The sequence below is a fragment of the Tinamus guttatus genome, unplaced genomic scaffold, assembly GCF_059628265.1.
Source record: "Tinamus guttatus ecotype Peru unplaced genomic scaffold, ASM5962826v1 Tinamus_guttatus_pri_ptg000247l, whole genome shotgun sequence".
Taxonomy (NCBI): domain Eukaryota; kingdom Metazoa; phylum Chordata; class Aves; order Tinamiformes; family Tinamidae; genus Tinamus; species Tinamus guttatus.
The window spans coordinates 6,082,896-6,098,052 of NW_028288781.1; the positions used below are offsets into that span (position 1 = coordinate 6,082,896).

Below are 15,157 nucleotides of genomic sequence, written 5' to 3' on the forward strand. Positions count from 1 at the left end.
AACAATACAAGAAAAATAAAAAATATTCTAAGGACACACACACCTCAGCTGGAACAGAGAAGAAACCAAATATTGTGACTTACCTTCCCTCATTGACAAGCTCAATAAAGGCAAGGCCAGCATTCTTCTGTATAGAGTTCTGCCACTCCTGCAGGAAGAAAAAAAAAAAATAAGCAGAGGGGGAAAAAATGCTGTCAGTTACAAAGCTGTGCATTTTCTTTTCAACCCTGGCAACTTACACCACCTCAAAAACAACCTATTACGTACCATTGGCTAACTGGAAAGAAAGCAATGCCAGCATGAAGAAATAAAACAGTATCATTCACTCAAAATGACATTTATTTTTTTGGAAGGGAGAAGAAAATACAAAAACGTCCCACAAATGACCGCATCTTTTCTTTTGCCTTAATAAACCTTGGAAAAGCTTGAAGTAACTCTTCCATATTCATCTAAGTCTCCTATTTTTGGTACAGATTTTTATTTTTTGAGGAAGCGGGGGTCAGTTCAAAGTTTTATTCTGCATATATACTGGTAATCCAGCCACCTCTTCTCCAAAAACCTGTTTTATCACAGAAATCCTGGAACACTACCGATTTAGACGACCTATCACTGAGGTTTGTTTCCCCGTTTGAAAGCTCAGGATAAAGGAGTGTGGGCCAACAAAACACTATTAAGACTTTTAATCTCTCAGTAGAAAAAAGTTAGAGTGCAAAATCAGAGCCGCAGAGAACATCGCATTTTGGAAGAAAAGTAGAGTAAGTGGGATAGATCAGAGCAAATACAACTTTTAGCTTAGATCAGTGCTAACTATGTTGGTTTTAAAATAATCCCAGTGGTCATTCATATCATAACCTTGCCAGCTCCAAAACAGGGAGGAAAAAAAAACAGAGAGAATACACACTCAAAAAAGAAAACCCACAAGTATTTCCTAAAATTACTTTCAGATTTCTGAATGCAGGGTTTTAGTTTCCTTTATCAGGAGAGCAGGTTCTTTGTCATTCAGTTTTGCATATGGTATTACCCTCCACAGTCAGTGTACTAACATGCCTATAAAAGTCAACAGTACAGCCTCTTTTTATTTTTGTTTTTTATTTATTGATACAGTCTTCCCCTCCATGCCTGCCTGCTCCACCTCTCCCCCCCCCCAATCCCCCCCCCAATCCCCCCCCCAAAAAAAATTCCAGGTTTCGCACACAGGAAAGGGATTACAACTCTGATTTCTTAACATTTAAAATGTTCCAGGCCCCATATCCTTCCAGCACTTTTAAGCTGCAACAATGTATTACGATTGTGCAGCAGTTAGAATTAAGAGCAGGCTAATTGGAATTTGTGATGCATATTTCCTCATGAATTATAAATGTATTTCATTACTTTTTATATAACCAGTTTATAATGCATTATTAGGTGAGCAACATTCTAAACATGTCAGCTATGTGCCATTTACATATTTTTTCCACATATGACTTCTTTTTTCCCCCCCCCGAGGTCACAAGAATCATTGTCTCTCCTCGTGACATGTCCCCATTACATGTATTTGCCTCAACATTCTTCCTCCAGCACTTCCTAGTGCTTTCTTATTGCCACCACTACTAAATTAGTCTGAAAAAATTAGTCTGAAAATTTATTTTTATTAGCAAATACCTTTCGCATTCTAATATTATAACCAAAACAATCTACACAAATAATACTCAAAAGTGTATTTTAATGTAAATCAAGTTGTAAATATTTAACTTAGCATAATTAAAATAATTCCCTAATCTTTAATGTGTGAAAACTCAAGAAAAGCATGACATCTTATGACATCTTCCATCTGTTGCTCTGTTAGTAATGTATCTGCCTGCTCTTTAACGGAACTCACTACAATACTTGAAAATTTAATTGGTGAAGATGGAGGTTGCCAAGAGTGAAAAGAAAGTGCATTTATCATTATACTTTTCAGCATATTTTTCTACATCACAGACATCATCAAAGAAGGTGTTAGTCTAAACAATTTCATAAATCACAGCTGAATACACCCTAAAGCTAGTTTTAACAGCTGAAAGAAAAAACTAATGGTCGCCATCTTTCATGATCCGTTCAATATTTCCCCACAGCATAAGCTGCCTCTCAAACAATTGCACTCAGTATACATATTGCATTATTATATCAACATCTTAGTTATCCATCTCCCAGAGGTATTAGGGAAAAACATGTTAAAAGGCTCAAACTCGACCACTAAGGCAACTAAGTAACTACAAGACACATTGCAGCACTTTCCCAAGGAAGGACTGTAAGGAAAGATCAACACGAAGTCAATTATTTCATACCTGTTCCAAGCTGTACTTAATTGATCGTTTCCTACACCTATAAATGTTTGGCATCCGAGACACAATCTCCTTTTAATGCTTTTGGTCAACGTATAGTGAAATGTGAAAAAATGAGAAGCACTAAACACAATAACAAGCAGTTACATAAAAATATAAGCATTGCATGGAGACAAATATGACATCCCAAATTGCAAATTGTTCAAATACTTTGTCTGAAATGGAAATTTCTTAGCTCATTATTAGTTCACCTGCTTGTTAATGGAGTCTGTAAACCCTTTCATAAACACTTGAGATAAAGCACCGTTTCAGGAAAGGATATAGGACTTGTGCTGTAAGACTGATCTGAATTATAATTCCATATTGAGCAACATATTGCATTTCCCATAGCTTCAGCACAAAGAATTTTTATATCTACACACACATACATACATGTATATACATTATACATATATACAAGCATTTATACATATAGAAAAACTACATCACAATCCTTTATAGTACCCTCTTCATATCATCAGCAAGTTTCATTAACACGCTCTCATTGAGTACACCAAGCTCATTAAAGGAAACATTACTGGCCTTAAAATCACACTTAAAGAAACTAGTAATCTCCCTCCAGCTTTATATTATAACCTCGTGTTGCACCACTGGAGATTTTTTTTCAAATCTATTTTACATTTCGGGGGTTTGTTTTTCTAATTCATCTCAACTAATGATCAGTCATATGACAGTACCAAATGCTCCACAGAAATTCATATAAATTACTACCACATTTCCTTTGTCTGGGAAATAAATCTTGGCCAAAGAAAGCAACAAAATTAGTCTCGCAAAACAATCCCCAGTAATTGTGTTTTATTTTATTTCAGCTACATCTGCATGAATACTTATTTCATTTTTTAAATATATTTTAAAAGATTTCATACTATAGAGATCAACTTATATATACAGTATAAATTGATTCCTATTTTTCCTTTCTTAAAAATAAGTTGTATCACATAGATGGCAATGTTACATGAGTTTGCAAAAAATTACATATTGACCTCTGCATTTTCAGGTGACAAATCATCACTTGTTTCTTCCATTTCTTTTTGGGTCCCTACTTATTCCTAACATCATTGTTCAGATGCAATCCTTACCCAGAATTGGCCCAAAGACGTCTGCTACAAGGAGCAGCTTGCTCCTTCTACAAGGAGCTGGCTTCAAAATACGTAAGTGGAGCTGTCTCCTCAACCAATGGATTATACACCAAGGGCTCAAAGACACCAAAGGATGTTATGATGAGCAGGAGTTCAAGAGAGGATTGCTCAAAAGAGTTTACAAAAGGAAGACCTACTACTACTAAGTCAAAATACCAAAACTATATCCATTTCAGGAAACACCTCAATGTAAAAACAAGGAAAGAATACTCATTGAGGATCATCACATATGCTTGTCCTATTCTACTTGTGCTTCTCTGTATCTGAAGTTAAAAACAGAAGTGGTCTCAGTCTAACCCAGAAGAGCCATTCTTGAACCCTAGTCACTCAAATGTCTCAGAACTCAAACAAATGCCAAGAAAATTTGGTTGACAAATATTTTTCTTGGTTTGGGGTTTGAAGTGCTTGCATGTGTGTGGACTGAATGTATCTATCTTCCTACCTTAAGGAAAGAAATATAATCTTATTTCAAAAATGGTTTAAAAAAAAGGCCAGCATCCAAAAGATGAAGAGGACTCTATTTTAAACTAGAAAACTGTAATGTCGATTTTATTTATAGATCTCATATAAGGCTATATACACATACACATAAGCATACCCTTTAACTTAATTCACCCAATAAACTCATAAAAATTTTTTAAACAAGGTTAACATATTCCAAAACTAAGAACTATAACTAATCTTTAAAATTCATGTAAGTACGAAAAAAAATTGCAAATTATTTGCTAATCTATCCTTCTCAAAGCTTGTGGAATTTCAGTAATTTATTTTGATTATGAAATAAATGAGAAGGATGACTTCTATACTGACAACTAGGAACAGAGCACTAAGGAGCAGGACAGGAAAAAGTGTGAACATATGACTAAGAGACATATTATATCCTAGACTGAAGGTCAAATCTGCATGAAAAACTTGCTCTGAGAGAGATATACTAATCTTTAAGTGCCTAAAGTAAACTATCAAGAACATTTCAGCAGTGTTTGTACTTGGTGTCACCACTCTCTCAGCACCACATCTACTACAAGCTTGAACAAATGCAGCAATAAAGAACATTTATCTAAAAGTAGATTATCTCAGCTGGGTTCTTCATAATTGAAAAAGAAAAAAGGACCAGGTTAAGCAGAATATCTGCAAACAGAAATAATTTCCAGAGAGTTGAAGCACAGTATAATTATGTTAGAATGCCAAGTTTCATTGAAAAATGTGAGAAAGCTGAAATGGAATTATAGAAAATCATGCATAGAAATTCCATGCTCTGTTTTAATATAAATATTAGCACACAATAAGTAATGCACAAAACAGCAAATTATGTAAGGATACGGCATATTTCAACCTAAGAATGACCAAAAAGCATTTGTAGAAAACCTTATGCTGTATATAGGCAATCCTCAAATAAAAAAGTACTATGAGCTCCATTAGAAATGGATATTATCAGAGATTGATTTAGAAAAAAAAGTTACATGATTAGAATTTTACATGCTCCTTTACACACTGTTCCTGAATCTTGACAATTACAGGGGAAAAAAGATAGCTTGCAACTACATGTACTACTATCACAAAAATTTAGTACATGTTTATTGAAAGAAATATGATCAAACAGGTCTTGATTTACAGAAACTACACAATAGCATGATATCCCATCCTAAATAACAGCTTGTCTATGAAAGCTTTAACGTAGCCTCAACCTAACCAACTCAAGCTCACTAATCAATACAACGGTTTTGATTTCCATAAGGGTGATAAAAGTTACTCTAACCCCAGAGCTGGCTACAGGCTCTCAACAGATGATCATCATTAGGCCTCTATCAGGGTTCTACATACTCAGGCTGTACAAATGTGTCCTATTAGTACATGGCCTGTCTGTTTGGCAACTCCAGGCTTAAGACAAATGGCAGCTGCTGCCCTTCAAGGTCTGAAGTCAAGTCCTTCGGGAATCCAAAAGCCCAACTGCAAAAAGCAAGGCCTGTTCATTAGAGACTGCTCCAGGGGAAACTTGCAAGGCTGCCAATAGAACTATATAAAAGAGCTAATTATTTTTATAAGACTTTAAAACTATCAAACACACTCAGTCACAACAAAAAGTATTTACTGCTGGCATTCCATTAAAAAGACATCACTTTTTGTCAAAAAGGCGGTTAGTGACAGTGCACAAATATAGTCTTTGTACTAAAAAATTTAACAAGCATTATAGGAGAAATAATGTAGAAATTAACTAGATGAGATAGAATTTTTTTCAAGTGGAATCATAACACCAAGGTTACTGAGGTGTGGAAATACTCAAATACACACAAATACAAAATAACTAATGAACTACAAAGGTAGGTAGAGACAGTGAGTGAAATGATCTGTCCCTCCACAGGATAAGAAATTCAAGAAACACTTGTTCAACATTTGCTGCAAAACTGAGAAAAATATCATTCTTCACTGATTTAAGCCTGTATCATTAGGTAACAACTAAAAATAGCAGTGAAGTACTTCCAAGTATTGATAAACCAGTTAAACGGGCCGCAGCATGGTCCAGTTGATACCAAACATCAAGACTGGTCAGAAAACCAGAAACACAGAAGTGTCTAAGTATTTTTCTCTTCAAAAAGACATAGAAAAAAGCAGTAATCATGATAGTTACTCTCCTAAAATACACTCTAGGAAAGAGTTGGAATTTTTTTTTTATTCACAATATTCATAGCCACAAAATTGTTTACTATTTTAACTATGCAACGAATCAAAGTTTCTTGTACTGAAGTATTTTTCCAGCTGTTTAGCATGACAACGCTGTATTGAATTCTAACGGTAGAACAGATCATTCCTACAGAACTTTTATTACATGGTATTTATTACAAATCTTTAAAAAGTGCTGCATGAAATTCATTAGTGTTCTTTAATCAATTCTTGGATCAACATGCACATTAGCTTCCAACAGCCTAATTCAAAAAAGCAATTACAATCCCAGCCCTTATGTAAAAGGACGACAGAAAGCAACTATGCTAAACCAGTTAAAAAGAATGAAAATGTAAAGAAAACAGATTAGGAATGATTTATATCAGGGCCTAGTGCTGAAGTTAATTACAACTAACCCAATAAAATAGTGCCTTTATTATTGTACAACAAGTAATAACCTTAGACGCAGAAAACAGAACTCTTTGCTGACTTTTGCATGCTCAATTCCACTGCACACTACATTAAGAATTAAACAAGTAGTAAATAAGCCATACAGAAACAGCAGCTTTTTAACTAAAAGCAGAAGAGTTCCCTGCTGTTTAACCATTTGGGGTATTCCATGTGAACAGAGCTTCCTATAAACTGGTATTATGTTGTTATGTGGTAAATGTCTTAAATTACCTTATAATGAGAGTTTAATTTCAATGTTTAAAGTTTGAGTTTAAGCCACAGTAACTTTTTATAGTTTCTGAAAATAAATTACACACATGTAGAGCTGGATTAGTATGCATACTGAGATATCAGGTTGTTCAGTGAAATACTAAATGCAGCTTCTCAGGGAAATGCACTGAGAAGCTCAGGGCAATGTGCTTTATGCTATGAGATTATTTTAGGAGTGACAAGACTACTGTCTTCATCCTCACTGCAGAAATCTATCATGAAATATGACGAAAGGCATAGCACATAAAATGTTATAGCATATACAATGTTTAGCCATTACATACATCCACAAAATATTGCAATAAATCTTGCAATCATCATAATTCACAATGACACCAAAAATTAAGACAGGATTTTAGTAAACACAATGACTGAAATCACTTCATCAAAATGTTCATATTAATTTATGAAAATGTAACTGACCACATAAGCACAACATGATCAGTAACAAATATCAGAACACAAAGTGTAGATGACCAGAATTCTTAAATTTCACGTTTACAATGTTTCAAAAAATGTACAAACATGTAGAAGAAAAACATTTACTACATGCTGTGTATAGTGATCTAATACATGACTTGGTGACTAAAATTACATCCCCAGAACCAATATTATATTAAGAGAAGACAGATAAGTCGCTGCTATAATCCCAACTCCCCTGCCTTCCAGGGTAGAGCATCAAATGGCAGAAAAGGGAAAACAGAGCATGAGCACTGACTGCAGCCTCTGATGGAGGAAGCAAATCCACCTGGCTGGCCTCCCCCTTCTCCCCCTGCTCTCCGGCTGTTGCCATGACTCCTCATGCCAACACCAAGGGTCAGGGCCAAGTGCCTCTAGCACCTTTTCCTCTGCAGCTTCCACTTTGGGCTCTTAAACCACCAGCTACAGAGTCAGTACTGAGACAAAGGGCAGCAGCTAGAGAAAGAATAGAGAAAAATCTGGAAGAGAGATCAAAGTACCAAACAATTCCATAAGCACGTAGAAATGGGAAGCAAGAAAAGAAGCCAAAGAGAGTGAGTCAGGTAAACATAAGTGAGGGAAAGGGACAACACAGGAGGAACAAAAGAAAAAGATATGAATTATCAAGTGGTGGTAGCAGTATTTTTTTTTTTTTTTGAGAATGGAAATGCAAATTGTAATATTCTTGCTGTTCCTCAAGGACAATTGCTCCCTGATTTCATTGCTTCACTGTGATTTTCATTTCTGGGCTTTTGTAAAACCAATGGAGGGGGGAAGGAAGGAGGAGGAAAAAAAAAAAAAAAAAAAGCCTCCCAAGGCAGACTTCTAATCACAAGGAACTCCTGCCATGCTATCTGCTGTAATGCTGTACTAGTAGTGACAGACTGAGCCCACCGACAACAACATTCATCACCACTACTAAAACAGCACCAAATGTCGGATAAGCTTTAAGTAAATAAATTAGCCCTCAATGATATACCCAGTGAATACTATCTTGGAAATGAAAGCCTCTCTATATTATCCCTTTCACAAAATTTAGCTTAGTTTTAAGCTTAAAATCATACAATGAATGCACACAAATAACAAATGAGATTCCTACCATCAAGACACCTTTGAGTCAATGAGACTTAACACTATAAAACACAACTCTTCACTCAGACAGGATCTCCAAAGCCTGGATCTCATCGTTCCTTTTGGTAATTCTCAACACAGCTCTTTTAAGAAAAGATTTCAAAAAGGGGAAGCTAAGTCAAAGCAAATCAGACAAACAAAAAAAAGCCCCCCAAACTCCAAGGCAACTAGACTACTGCGTGTCTCTTCTATTGCACTCCACTTGCATGCTACGTTCTCCCCCTCAGCCTACATCTGCCTTCTCCATTTAGACAATCCAGACAATTCTTCCAAAACTGCATGACATCCAACCTCACAGGGCTCTATTCCCATACACCCCTACAATAAGAATGGTAAATAATTTGTTCCTCCAGTACAAATCCTCACATGCAGTTACCTAGTAAATTGCTTAAAAAGAAAAAAAGAAAAAATGTTTAGGTAGAAATAAACATCTTTAAATATTCTTAGCATCTTAAGCATCTTTAACAGAAATGTACCTAATTGCATAATCTGAAATATGAGCTTGAAAAACCTCATAACCTTAAATTCAAAACATTTATAGTAAGTTAACAACACCTTTGAGAAAGATGCTATCACAGTTCCACAGGACAGTTAAAAAAAAGTACAGACGAGTTAAAAATATGACCAAAGGTTAATATATAGGCACACACACACATTTATAACAAACTCAACAGTACCACTATACACAGTTTCTCATCATAGCTTTCAGTAATGATTGCTTTCTGTATCTTAATTTTATTAAATAGGCCTGCTTAGAAACAAAAATAGAGAAATTACTCAGAGTGAACAAAAATGTTCATGTATTTGTAATCAGTGTAAAAATCACAGGCAAGTGATGCCATTCTCTGAACTTTCCATAATCTCAGATCCCTGTCCTCCACTAAACCTCCTTCCATAGTCTCAAATTAAACAGAGTAGCTGTAAAACAGCAGGGTGTCAAATTAAAGCACACTTTATTTTCAGAGGTCTCCACACTTGGAGGCTGACTTCCTGTCAGGAAGGGTCCCATTTCAGTGCAGAGCCCAATCAGCAGGGAGCTCCCGGAATTAAGTGCCAGTTGATATTACTTTGTTTTGCATTTACCACCCAAGAGAATATTCTTCAAAGCTCTAGTTATAAAGTCAGCATGGTATCATCCTTCTGACTAGACTGCCAAGCCACAGGGTGTGCTCTCACTGCACAAAACTCACCTTAAATGGTGGTGTTTTTTTAAGTCCTAGTGTGCTGGTGAAGCAACAGGATGCCTTTTTTCTTCAGAGCGTCTTGCTTCTGTAGCTAAATTATGTCCCCTTAGTGCTGAACATCTGCAGCAGTATGCAGTCATGGAAATGTGATTGCCCTGTTTCCCCCATCACACCCCTAGGCTTCTCATTTATGTTAGATAGCCCACTCTTCCAACAATCATTTATTCATTAATTATATACATTCTAAGCATTCTAAACAGTTTTAAATTAAGAACTAATTTTTTATGTGGAGATGTTTTGCATTAAATCTCCAAAGCTTACAACTACTTTCCGGAAAGCAGCTGTATAGTATAAAACAAAGAGCACTGGTTCTTTCACAATACAGTATTATTCTCAGTTTGCAGCTTGGTACACCCTACTTGGTATATGAGGTACAGCTGCTTTTATTGAATACCTTAAAATAAAATGGCTGAAAATTGTAGAGGGCACTTTTAGTGGATCAAAAGTAGGCCTAATTATAACTAGTCTTATTTGGAGTCTTCTGCATGCTGAGTGGATGTCCTTAAGCCTTTGGACTATTAGCTACTCTGAGAGGATCTGTTAAATTTCTTCTTTGCCAGATTATTCCTCTTACTGATAATAAATATTACCTGGAACACTAATTGAAGCTTAAGTGTCTTCAACCCCAGGACAGCGCTTTGGTAACGCAGCCTTTGGCAATTCTGCAATCAGTTTTCGACTCTCCCTAGCTTTGACCAAAGTCTGTATCCTCCAGAACTAAGACATTGTAAATGAAAGCACATGTGATATGGGGAAGAAGAACACCAATAACAATATTTTTTGAAGAAGAATAGTTTATAATGTAAAATTCCTGATATAGTCCTTGCATACAACTCAACAAGCATTTTCTGACTACTTTCCATGTGATTGTCCTAAAAGGACAGAATAAGAATCTTCCAAGTTACAAAACAATTTTAACTGACCAGGTGAGATTTGTCATAAAATAGCAGTAGAAACGTTTCTACTATTGCCTGCACTTGTAATTTTTTTTTTTTAAATAATAACAATAATATTTAAAAATGCGAGATTAACAAACACTTTATCACTTATTGGTATGAAATAGGCCTGAGGTGACTTCAAAATCTAAATAACCTGCAGCAGAATAAGATGACCCTGCATGCTCTACTTCCTTCCACTGCCAGGCTATGTATACAGGAAACTAGGTTGGAAGCTATTCCTCAAATCATTCTTAAAATAGCATTGATAATTAATATGAAATCTTTGACACTATTGTGGGTGAAATATTTTTCTGAGCATCTCTATAGAGTATCCTTATTCTGAACAGGAAACTTTGAACACATCTCAATACTATCAACTAATATAGAAATAGAAAGCAAAAAACTACAAGAATGATTTATGCAACATCCTACCCTGACCTTACCAATTTAGTTAGGCTTCAGAAAGCTCTTTTTCTCTGTTTTTATTTGTTAAGGCCTAAAACTCTTTAATTTGCCTAATCAGGTTATGTTTTTATCTCTTTTAACATGAGAGTAATTTATTACTGAGGTTTCTTTTTTTATTCCAAAATGACTACAAATAGTAAAACAAAAACATTAGCGGTTCACATGGTATAAACTAGCAGAAGCTCACAAAGTATGAATGATAAAACTTCCAAATCCTGATACATATAGGTATTGTGAAATGTGAAAATACAGTTTTATCCAGTATTCAGTAAGCTATAGAAAACAAAATAGAAAGACATGTCCAGAACAAGAATGTGCCAAAATAGTCTTAAAAGGAAATTAGTACATACACTGAAAACAGTATAAAGTCATTCGGCAGTCAGAAAAAAAAAATCCTACAAAACTAGTCTTCTGTATCAAAGCATACGAAGTCATTACATACTGGATCTAAAGGATCACTCCTTTTAAAACACATTTTCAGCCACTAGAACACAAAATAATTACAAAAATATTTTTCTTGATTTAAAACATTGTAATGCCAGAGTAAGGCATATATAAAAAGTACAAACTGTATGTATCCTCTTCATATCCAAACCATCTAAGCAGACGCTTTACTTGATCTCAGGTGCCATGATATCACAGCAACATAGCTCTTTAGATAACCTAGACTGAATTCAATTAAAACTTGATACACTACAGTTATTCATCACATCCAATTGCATTTTAAAGTGAATTAGGAGCCAGTGTAGATCAGAGACAATCAGTATGACGTGCTCTCTCTGCAAGGAACAAACTGAAAACCAGCCATCTTCTGCATCTCCGAGAAATCTGAATGCTTACTACATTTTAGATCATGCTAAGAAGAACAGAACTAGAATACAGAGAACAAATGTGGTTTCCTCATAAAAACCTTGCTTTTGATACACAGGATATACAGACAAGACAGGAGACCCTATAGCATTTTACATGTAACTCCTGGGGGAGTGGGGCAAAAACTATCAGCACAACCTACGATGCATTCAGTTGTAACCTTATTCCAGCAGCCCATACGAGCTAACACCATCACCTGCACACATAAAATTCTTGGGGGAGTAGGGTTTATGCTTTCTTTCTTCTCCCCATGAACGATATACTTCTTCAAAGTCTACTATAAATCTAACAGCCACAGCTATGTAGTTGTATAGCAATATATCTTATTTATTAAAACACAAGTTTTTGTTTTTACATCCCATCACCTACCAAGAATGTGTCCTTATTCCCTTGAAACACAAAGGGAAACACAAAAGGGGAAAGAAAGGAGGAATAGGGAGTGTGGGGAAGTTTATACGTGAGAGCATGTGTGCTATGTGAGGACAGCAAGTGATTGGATGCAGTGCTATACGAGGAGAGCAAGTGGCTGCACCATGTGATGGCCATATGAGGACAGCAAACATACTGCAATATTCATTAATTTTTTATCATAGGGCTTCATAAAGGTGGCAGGGGGAAGGCTTTCCACCAACTTTAAAAAATTATACAGAAGCTGTGCAGTATTTCAGTCAGTTAGCATAAGTTTATTTTATGGCCTACAAAATTTAGATGTAGTAGAAAAAAGCTCTCAAGTCAAAAAATTAATCTGCCAAGACGACCCTAATTAGTTCTTTCCTGCATATCTCTGTGCCAATTCAGTTGATTTACTGGAGCAAGAAGAAGACAGAATTTTTCAAGAGCTGCAAACCCTGAACATTCAAAGACATCAAAAAAAAAAAAAAACACACTACAGAACTATTTCATCTATTTCTGTACTCTCTTCACCTTGGAGATACAACCACATGACACAAGGCTCATATGTGGGCAATGGATAAATGCCTGTAAAGAAACTTAATGAGAAATAGGAAGGAACGGCACTTTTCCTGCTTCAGTAAAATGTGAGCTCTCTCTGACAAATGAGAAGACACACAAGAGCACATTTAATTTACATATAAACATGGATACACTCATACACAGTCCCTGGTGTTTTAGATATAGCATGAGAGTTATTTGAGATGAAAATGCTACATTCGGGGCCTATACCAGAGTTCCAGCAGGCAGAGACCTTGCCTCACACCAGCACAATAGCACATGCATCTTGAGTATTCCACGGTCACTCATTTAAAAGGGATATCAGACACAAGACTTCGCTCTTTTGGCCGGTTTAATTACCCTGACAGGATGCCAGGCCAGACTAGATGGTGCTTCCAGGTTCAGCGTACTGTATGCATTTCTGATAAATGGGAAAAGAATAGATGACCCGGCAGAAGGCTCAGACAATAACATGTGATTTACAGGACATGAATGCAGCTACTATAAGATTTATCTGACAGCCCTCTCCGATAGTGGACTGTTGAGTATCCGATGGAATGATTTCTAGTCTGGAAAGTCTGCTACTGAGTAGCCATACACATTATTTATTTATTAGATGTTTTGGGTTGAAACCATTTTTAAATGATGCACTTCACAATGCTCAGCCATAAATTTAGTTTTAAGCCCTGCTGGGGAGGTAGTGTTATTGGAATGTGTGTCAGACTGAATTAGGATGAGCAACACAACGCTTTTATAAAGTGGCCTTGAATGCAACGTCGATTCTTTCAAAAAATGATATTAATGTCAAATAAGCAGGAACACTTTGCAGTAATATTAAATGAAGGATTTTTTTTATGTTTTGATAGATTTATATAAACATAAGTATACACACAGACACACACGTCTCAATATGTAGCATGTCTACCCAAACCCATCAGTTTTTGGCTTAGAAAAAGCCTTTTGTATTGTTTCCTACTTGTTTCTCTTTTTACCTTGTGTAAAACATTAAACACTATCAAAATGTCAATACAGAACTAAAACACAATAGCAATTTTCCATGTGCCCGAATTAGTTTAAAAGGAAAAAAAAAAAGATATTAACCAAGATATTACTGTTTCATAGGAAGATATTTAACTATTCTTAACCAGAAAAATAGTCTTATTTTCATATTTTTGAGAAAAAAATTATTAGCAAGATGCTGCTACCGCATTTTGTGCTTCTGAGGAAGAATTAAAAATAAATAAATATTTTTTAGAGAAAAGATTTAAGTACTTAGAACACCATACGATATTTAAAACAAATTTTCTGAAAGAAGTTAGCATGAAAAGCACTACAGGTATTAATCAGAGCCGTCTAAATTTTGTAAAATGATGGCTGATAAATTTGTGAAGTTTCAAATTAAATTTGCAGATACTTACTTTATAACTATGCCACATTATTTATGTGATTAAAAACTAGTTTTTGACCTGATCTTTTGATCTTTGACACTTCATCCTCTCCATCTCCTCTTAAAAATTAATTAAAATTTTAGCAAAAGGATATCGCTTCACTTCCTACCCCATCCTGTTCAAAAAAAAAAAAAAAAAAAAACACAAAAAACTACCACAAAAAAAAAAAATCCATCAAGCTCAACCCCATCTCCTCCCAGTATCTGTAAAATGTCGGCTTGAAATTCAATTTCATCTCTCTCAAGCTTTCATGTAGCAAAAGACAGTTCACTTCTTAACAAAATAAATCACTTCTGTGATTGCCATGCTGACCTCTTTGAATTAGGAAAATTCCAAGTGAAAAATGTAATTATCACCCTAGAACAATCTGTATACATCTGGAGCTAATTTTAGATTCATTTCTCACATTATTTTTCATATTCTGCCAAAAGTACAGCTGCTGTGTAACTTTAAAAAGATTTTGTGGTCTTCATAACTTTGTTTTATTTCTACTATTTTACAAAGAACAACCTCAATTTTTGCAATGAGCACTGCTAAGCGATCACTATTTGATTAGATTAGCATTAAGTGGCACTATGACACATATGACAAATAGATGCATTAGAGCATGTCATTTATTCCTTATCCTTTCCACTTCCCACAACCAAAAAAGTGACGTACAGTACAGAGCATAACATGATCTTAAAGGAGATTAGATTATCCTACTAAAGATGAAGACCAATGACTAATTATTGAAACAGGCAGCCAACATGCAGAAAACTACATATAACA

General features: G+C 35.3%; 1 protein-coding gene across 1 annotated transcript in view; it reads right to left on the reverse strand.

Moving 5' to 3' along the window:
* Positions 1-15,157, reverse strand: part of LRBA (LPS responsive beige-like anchor protein) — a 356,226-nt gene that overhangs the window by 243,886 nt on the left and 97,183 nt on the right. The window contains exon 34 of the mRNA XM_088526587.1: positions 84-148. Within this exon, the coding sequence (XP_088382713.1) occupies positions 84-148 (65 nt within the window). The remainder of the gene's footprint in view (positions 1-83; positions 149-15,157) is intronic.